At 43.2% G+C, this 8,573-nt stretch overlaps 1 protein-coding gene across 2 annotated transcripts; it reads right to left on the reverse strand.

The window, feature by feature from the left end:
- Positions 1-831: 831 nt before the first annotated feature.
- On the reverse strand, positions 832-7,653 carry ECHDC2 (enoyl-CoA hydratase domain containing 2). 2 transcript variants are annotated; one of them, XM_064428887.1, is made up of 10 exons: positions 7,528-7,653; positions 6,005-6,072; positions 5,298-5,385; positions 4,890-4,976; positions 3,687-3,779; positions 3,029-3,085; positions 2,431-2,618; positions 1,947-1,997; positions 1,551-1,598; positions 832-1,095 (listed from the first exon to the last, which is right to left on the reverse strand). In XM_064428887.1, exons 1-10 carry the CDS (start codon positions 7,637-7,639, stop codon positions 1,018-1,020), a joined length of 870 nt encoding a protein of 289 aa, XP_064284957.1. In that variant the 5' UTR covers positions 7,640-7,653; the 3' UTR covers positions 832-1,017. The 2 variants fall into 2 exon arrangements, with proteins under 2 accessions (XP_064284957.1, XP_064284958.1); XM_064428888.1 differs by lacking the exon at positions 7,528-7,653 and adding an exon at positions 7,236-7,505.
- Between the last annotated feature and the right edge of the window lie 920 nt (positions 7,654-8,573).

Consider the following 8,573-nt stretch of genomic DNA (forward strand, 5'->3'; position numbering starts at 1 on the left):
GGAGTTTCTGCCAGGGTAGAATAATTCTGGAAGCAACTTTCAAACTTTGTGTTCCACCTGTACCATTTGCCATCTCTTGTGAAGGCTGAAAATCCTGATTGCTTTACCTTTGCAGATCTTTACATAGAAAATTTGTATGTGTATAATTTGGTAAGGTTCCCACACTTTTGGCACAAGTGAAACTGTGGTTTCCTTTGATACTATCGTAGGATGAAGTTCCAATGTGGTAAGCCACATCTTATTTTGATAACCTATAAAGCATTTCCTATACAGCATTTCCTAAAACCATGTTTGCTGATTAATTAATTTTTCTTTGAAAGCCCCAGTCTAGGGAAGTAAGAAGCTATAGAGCTAAATTATGTGGCATGTTTTAGTGCTGGAGAACCTCAAAGCAGAAGGAGAAAATAACTTCCAGTCAGCTAACAGAAGAAAACAAGTGATGGAGAGATTATGTGCCCAGGGTGTCTGGCATAGACTGATGTGATGGCCTTATGTACCTGTGCACATGCAGGCCCATGTTTTCTCAAGCACTGGCTCCAAAGGGAGGTGAGTTTGGGTTCCTGGAGTGGGTCAGTGTTGCATTACTCACAGCAGAGCTGGGGTCAAGGGCCACTGCTCTGTGCCTGTTCTGTCAAAGCAGTTGGAAGAACACTGATACATCTTTATAAATTTAATTTCTCTCCAGTGTTTGCTTTTCCTGTTTAGATGCACTATGTTTTCTGCCTTTTTTTTTAATTTGCTTATGGTGAGCCAAAACTTCTCCACATTCCTTACTGGACATCTGTGTGAAAGCCATAACCACTGACTTCAGATGAACATGCTTTAAAGATCTGGTGTACAAAGTTAAATCTTTATTTGGAGATTTGTACAGAAAAATGATCCAATGGAATAGTTAGAAATGCAGTCCAAGGCAAGGAGTTAAGTGCACAGAATGGTGTGATAAAAATAATCCTAAGAAATCAGTGGATCCTCCTCAGTCCTGCTCCATCTCCCAAAACTCAAGGGGAGCAGGAAGCGTTACTTGCCGGTGAACCGAGGTGGTCGCTTCTCCATGAAGGCAGCCATCCCTTCCTGGCGGTCTTTGGTGGGAATATTCTACATGAGAAAACAAATAAAACAAAGAGGTATGTTTTCCATTTACAAGTCTGGTGTGTTTTTAAGTCCTGACTAATTTGGCAAGATTAAGATTGCTTTTCTTTCAATTATACATAAAATTACATGTTTTGCAGTTGGGAAAAAAGAGACAGGGTTGTAGTGTAACTCACAAACATAGCACCTAAGAAAAAAACATAGATCTATATAGGAAAACAGTTTTCCCATAATCTTCATGCTCCATCATCTTAAAATATGCTGAGAGTAACATTATATTGCAGTATTGTAATAGCCTATATTGTTCCATTAGGTGAGAAAGGTGCATGCTCTCAAAACTTGCCATGAAGAACTACAGGAGGCATCATTTTGAATTTATTAAACTAAAACCATTTGTAAAACTCATTCTATAACTAACACAGAGTTGTTCCTTTCAGGAATGAATTCTGAAGGCAGTTTACCTGGGCATAACACATCCCCTCAATAGCCATCCCTGATGCAATGTCAACCTGGGAAGGAGAGCAAAGGTGTGAGGTTTGTCTGAAGCACAGCCCTCAAATCTACTTCACACTTTCAAATCAATGAGAGCAGTCACTCACTCTCAAACACTCAAAAGTAAGTGAGCTTCACTCCAAATTAGAAGTACAGTATTACTATCTGTAGAAAAAAAAAATTCCTATTCTGCCATTTTACTTTTATTTTTAAAGAAATCTTTTAAAATCTCTGAAATGTTTTTAAATGTCTGATACAAAGAAAAAATTTATAACTCATCTATTCTAAATGTTTTTACTGTAGTAATTTGTAAGAGCTGCTAATCTTTTCATTCACTTCATTATTTAAACAAAAGTAATTAGTACCTCCATTCCTTTGTTTATTGCCAGTTTTCCCATTTTCACAGCAAATGGTGCCTTTATTAAAAACAAAAACAAACCACAACAAACACTTTAAAATAATTAAATTCACATTGATTTATAATAGGTGAATTGTTATATTATTATTTTGCTCCAAATAACATCTTAGTCTACAGAAATCTGCAGTAAGTTAGTAAATATTTTATAAAAATCAATTTGCTGTTGCCTGCAGTTCACAGATGAACACGGTGTGAGGTTTCAGTGTGTCCTGCAGCTGGGGGCTAAACCTGTCCTGTGGGTTAAGCAGCTGGATGTTAACACTTGCTCCTACAGAAACTGCATTCACAAAAAGGAGCAGACTTAAAGAGGCTTAAAGATCAGGAACCAAGACTTCAGCATTTCAGAGAAAGGAATTTCAGGTGTTTGTTTGCCCTCTCTTACGGGGAGCACACCCCCGTCTTTACATTGGTCCCATGAGCAATGCACTTACCTGGGGCAGGATTTCTTTAGCCAAAGTCAAAGCTCTCTGGTAGGCTGCATCTCCCTCGCTGTTCTGTGGCACTGAGTGGTTTACCAGCCCCATGGAGGCTGCCTGTTCTCCATCAACCTGTCTGCCAGTGAAAATGAGTTCCTTTGCAAGACCTATTCCAACACATCTGGGCAGGCGTTGGGTTCCACCTTAGGACAACAGGGAAAACACCATTTTCCATTTCTGACAAATGCACCAGAAGTATTTTGTCTCCTTAGAAAAACAGGAACCTTAAAAAATAAAGGGATCATATATTTCCTTACTAACTACTAGCTGAATATGTTAACATTTTTGGAAGCATCTGAAAGTCTTCAGTATTTTGATAAAAAAGAAGATGTGTAAAGGGACTTTCCTACATTCAGAGTAAGTCTGAGACAGAACTCTTGATTCATAGATCTCTTTCGTGACCCTTAGATGCTACTTCTAATTTACATTCAAAACACTTCAAGTGTTCAAGAACACACTCTAATGGCAAAAATATTTACAATACAGCTGAGAAAGTGAGATTTAATGAATATTAATGAAGGTTTAATGAAGGTTAAGATTTAATGAAGGTTACCTGCTCCAGGCAGAAGTCCTCGTGTGGTCTCAATAAGGCCCATTTTAGCTGATGAAGCTATTAAAAAAATAAATGTAAGGTTAGATACACTTTGATTTGTATAACTAGAAGTTTTCCAGATTGAACTGATCAATAAAATTAGAAACTGTCAATACTGAGCTGGAACTCCATTTCTCCAGGTAGCCAGAAAGTCTGAATAGTACAGTACTTACTCCATGTCTTTCTCAAGTCTGCTTACCCCAGTGTAGCAATTTTAGCTACACAAAATGAACCTCACGTCCCTGCTAGATAAAATATAATAGATAGAAGCATGGAAACAGAAGAAATAAGTCTTCCAACCCAAACTGATTTAAGCTGGGAAGGTTAGATCTATGTATCTGATCAGTATATATCTGTTACAGTATTAGGTTACTATAACTATTCAGTCTTACTAATAAATAGATTTCTAAAGGAATCCTAATCTTACCTAAACATAGGCTTTACTTTTTAAGCACAGGAACTACTTTCCAAATAACTAAATGTCACCATTTCTGTACAACCTTCTCTTAAATTTCTCTCAAGCTTGTGGATTCCATTAACAATCCTCTGTCACGTGTGTCAGTTCTCTTTAAAATGCAGCCATCAGTTCCCAGGAGGTGCTGCAGTGAGGAACACAAACCTGCCACTCGGAGGTCGCAGGCCAGGGCCAGCTCCAGCCCGCCGCCCAGGGCGTAGCCATCGATTGCCGCGATCGTGGGCACGGGCAGGGCAGCTGCAGGAGAGAGCAGAGATTGCTCAGCTGTGTTCCACAAGTTCTGTTCCACACGGCCCTGGAATTTAAATCCTTACGTTCTAAAGCTTTAGGTTCAGAATTGCTCAAGGACTTTTTTCTTCTCCCACAAATGGTGTGGAAATAGTAAAAATGATATTGTACTTCTCCCTTCTTTGTAAGAACGCAAAATGTGATTCTTCCATGCAAAGAAGCTTGCAAACAAAGTACTGCAGTGCAAAATAGGATCAGTCCTCTCCTTACAAATTTATGACATGAATATTATCTGTTGCAGTTAAACAGCCAAAGAAAAGACACCATCCCTAGGCCGTGTCACAACACTCAGGTTTTTGTGGTGCTTTTGTTAGCCAAGGCTCCTGAAAACAGGAACAGTAAACACAGTTTAACTAGGTTACCTCATAGTTGAGGAGCTTGATGTATCTGGAGATTAGCTGCTTGATGCTTTTTTAAATACGCAGGCAAATTTCTGAGGTGAGCTATTTCTCTGCTGTAACCACCCCTCTGACTGCTCCTGCCATTTTCAAAAAATTACTGCAATTCTGATTGGTCTTTCAGACAGATTTGACTTTGCTATTTCTTTCTAGTGAGAGCAGATAGGGGAAGAAAATTAATTGCAGAAGCTCATATTTATTTTGCAAAGAAAAGGGAGGTGAGGGAGGTGTAGATACAATTCCTCCTGACACTGCACAAATCCATTTAGCAAATCCATTCAGAGATTCAAATCCATGTTCTTAGGTCTCTGCCACATTTTGAGTGTTTCTGAACATGTACTGGAAGTGGGACAACCAACACAGCACTTGCCTCCCAAGGATTCCACAGAAGTGTGGAATAAATAAATGCTTTCTTGGAGCAGGTATTTATTACATAGGTGTGTATGTGCTGTGTTGTGCATAAGAACACATCTTGTCCTTGGAGGGGCAGCAGGATGGCTGGGATTTAATTCTAATTGGCTCTTTCTTTCAGGCATAAGCTGAAGCCCTTTGGAAAGCTACTCCTAGTGGATAACCTGCTGGTTATCCCCTCCCACAGCACTTCTAAATGTTTCGCTACAAGTGGTCTAGGATACATTTTGCAACTGATGTAATCCTTTACCTATTTCATCCATAAGATTTCTCAGTCTTCTAACAAACTCTCCAACTTCTGCATCGTCCATCTGTGCACGTTCCTTTAAATCTGCTCCTAAATAAAGGAGAAAAAGGTTAGAATCCAAGAAAAGATGTCTGAAATGTTCCCTCCTGTCCCTCTCAGAGGACAGACCATTTGAAAAGTCTTGAGATACAGCATTCCAGCTAAGTAAGGTCTGTGGAATTTGGAGTGGGCACATTTGGGGTGCAGCAGTAACGAGGGTGCCCCTCTGTGCGCTTTTGACAGATTTATTTTTACTTCTTACACTCATGTCCAACTGCTTTTCTGCTTTTCAGCTGCATTATCTGATTGGCACACAGCCCTAAGAGCCACCACATTTTTTTGAGAATAGTTTGCAGAGCCTTTGCCACTCACCTGCACAGAACACTCCTTTCACCTGGCTCTTGAACACCACCACACGCACCTGCTCATCGAAGCGGAGCTGCTCCAGGGCGCCAAACAGCTACAGGGGAGGGAGTGCAGGCAGGAGAAGAAAACATTTAGGCACATGGATGTGCACATACACTGAAATTATACCAAGTTCCTAATCTATGATAGAAGTGTTTTGGTTTTTTTCCCTGCAGGCACCAGAAAATTCATGGAAATCATGTCAGGGAACCTATAGGTTTTTCCATGGCAAATTCAGAATTACACATTTCCCCATCTCTTTTTTCTTTCCACTCAGAGATGAACCTTTGCTTTACTTAAAACTTCCCTTCCTGTCCAGCCATGAACCACTTTCTCTAGAATGTGTCATCCTTGAACAGTTATCTGCTAAGGTGTGACAATGAGTATGCTTTTGTTGTAATGACACAAGTAAGGACATTAACTTGCATCTGAGTTAACTTCAATAAATTAACTGAAATTAGCTTACTTAAATAACCCAGGTATCTCTGTCCACATCTGAGGCAGCAACTGTTACATTCTGTTTTTCTCCAGGTTCACCTGTCTTACCCCAATGCCATTTCCCACTGCCCATCATCATGAGATAAGTTTTTTTTTAGATTTCCCACAACTGTTCTCACTGTAGTTAGCTATTGATCATGGTTCCAAACACACTCACAGGCCAGGCCCATACTCACTTCATTTACAAATACTTTTCCCAGTGAATTTCTCGCGTGGGGTCGGTTCATTAGGATTTCAGCAATACCTTAGTAATAGGAGACAATTTCAGTTATACTTCATTTAGTTCTCTGACAGTAATTCAACTGGGAATAATATCTGCTTCTGCTTCTCCTTCCTGAAAATGCATATAAAGTATATTCTAAAACAATCAGTTATTTTAAAACTGGAATTGGCACACCATGTCTACAAAACCCAGTTATGCAGAACAACTGTAAAATTCAGTAGGCCTGTAAAATACTGTGAGTAAGGAGACTTTTAGAAAATGATCAGGACATCCAAGAACATATATCTTAGAATCACTGCAGAAATGGGAAAAAAAAACAACAAACAACAAACCAAAACCCAAATGATCCATCTTAGGTTTCTCCTTTGACTGTTATTTAATTTAATTTTTATTGTGCAGTCTTGCTGCGTTCAAGTACATTCCCTAATGAAGGAAACCATTCTCTTGGGATTGCTGTTTGCATGAGAACAGCACAGACAGGTCACATTCAGTTCACGTTCCAGAACTATTTTGAAAGTGAACTCCATTTAATTTCAACATTATAAGCTCATCAGCAGAAAGGACTCTACTCAAAGTTCCTAAGTCCAAGCAGAAAAATAAAACCACAACATCTACCTACATCTCCTTTGCACATGTGATTTGTAAATTATTATCCAACGGCTTCTCTATGCTTTGGAGAGAAAAAAACTTCTATTTCCTGTCTGGACTTCTGCTCACTTCTCAGGCCTTAACATTGGAAAATGCTGTTGCTGTGCTGTAGGTGCACAGCTGTACCTTGCACCTGCCCTGCTTGGTCTTTCTGCCCTGCTGGAAGGTCTCTGTTTATTCCTCTGCCTATGGCAGTGGCCAGCTACTGAACGGAGATGTGTCCCACTGGAACGGAGACACAGGTGAACAGCGGGAACCAGCCAAGGAAATGTACAGCTGGAAATGAACCAGCCAAGGAAATGTACAGCTGGAAATGAACCAGCCAAGGAAATGTACAGCTGGAAATGAACCAGCCAAGGAAATGTACAGCTGGTAACTGCCTAATGTCTTTGTAACCAGCAAAATGCCAAGAACTGTTTATAAACTCCTGCAACAGTTACGCAGAAAGTAAATCCATGGCAATCTGAACCAAACCTCACACCGTTTCGGGGCTCTCATGGATAAACGTGCACAGACGCGTCAAGGTCCTGTCCTACCTTTATCACTGCCCATTAATGCTGTTAGAAAAATCTAAAGTATGCAAACCAGAACTTCTTGCGTTGGGGTCGCATGCACACATAACTTTAGAGGAAAAAAAAGTATCTAGCTATTCATTCTGCAGCAGCATTCTTGGAAAAAAAGTATCAAGGCACAACTGAAATCAAAACAAAGAGCGCCCGGGACTCGGCAGGACTGTCCCCCCCGCTCGGCTGGGACCGCAGGGCCACGCTCACGGCAGGCCGGGCTGTTCCAGCAGGAGCGGGGCCGCGCTCCGAGCCCGGCACTCACCGCCGCCGGCCGCGCTCAGCAGCACCTCCGCGCCCCGCGGCGCCGCGGCCGCGCCCGCCCGGGCCCGCGCCCCGCGCAGCGCCGCGGGCAGCGCCCGCCACCGCCGCAGCATGGCCGCCGCCGGAACCGGCACCGCGCCCGCCCCGCCTCCCGGGGAGCGGCGTCGGCGGGACACGGCCCTGACACCGCCCTGACACCGCCCTGACACAGCCGGCTTGAGGGGTGGGACACCAGGGCGCCGCCGCAAACAGCCCCGCCAGAAGCTTGGCTGAAGCTGGCGCCGGCTGTGCGGGATGCCGCCGGGTCCGCGGAAGGCAGGAGGTGATTTCTGCCCGAGCCCTGGGGATCCTCGAGGATGACGGAGTGAGGGAAGGGGAAGTTGGGTGATTGAAGGGAAGCGTGAGTTGATGAAGGGTCAGGTGTTCAGCTCTCACTGTAAATAAATCTGTAGGTAACAAGCAGCATTTCAGAAAAAGAGAACGATCTCGTCAAGTACCCTCCACAAAGACGTCTCTGGATGAAAAGAGTTACAGAACCGCCGGATCAAATGGATTGGAAAAGACCTCTGAGACCATCAAGTGTATGACTGATCACCACCTTGTCCCCCAGACCATGGCACTGAGTGCCACATCCAGTCTTTCCTTAAACACCTCCCGAGATGGTGACTCCAGCGCCTCTCTGAGCAGCCCATGCACCCTTCCTGTGAAGAAATTCTTCCTAACGTCCAACCTAACCCTCCTCTGGTGCGACTTTAGGCCATTTCTCCCATGCTGTCCCTTGCTTCCTGGGAGCAGCGCCTGACCGCAGGGTGAGGAGCTGTGGAGAGCAGGAAGGGCCCCCCGAGCCTCCTTTTCTCCAGAGCGCCCCAGCTCCCTCAGCCGCTCCTCGCAGGACTTGTACTCCAGACCCTTCAGCATCCTCGCTGCCCCTCTCTGGAGAAGCAGCTAACTTCATTGCACCTCCGCTTAGGGAAAACGTCTGCTAATCGCCGGGAAGGGGGAATTCGGGGATATAAGCAGGGATGTTTGTAAGACTGGCCATGGCCG

The sequence above is a fragment of the Passer domesticus genome, chromosome 7 (assembly GCF_036417665.1).
Source record: "Passer domesticus isolate bPasDom1 chromosome 7, bPasDom1.hap1, whole genome shotgun sequence".
In the NCBI taxonomy this organism is placed as follows: Eukaryota; Metazoa; Chordata; class Aves; order Passeriformes; family Passeridae; genus Passer; species Passer domesticus.

Bases quoted from the DNA above. Each gene is read 5' to 3' on its own strand.
- ECHDC2 (XM_064428887.1), bottom strand. From the start codon at position 7,639: ATGCTGCGGCGGTGGCGGGCGCTGCCCGCGGCGCTGCGCGGGGCGCGG. The intron at 2,619-3,028 runs GTAACCTTCATT...TGTTGTCCTAAG, and splicing joins AGGACTTCTGCCTGGAGCAG to GTGGAACCCAACGCCTGCCC. The intron at 1,998-2,430 runs GTAAGTGCATTG...TTTTTAATAAAG, and splicing joins CTAAAGAAATCCTGCCCCAG to GCACCATTTGCTGTGAAAAT.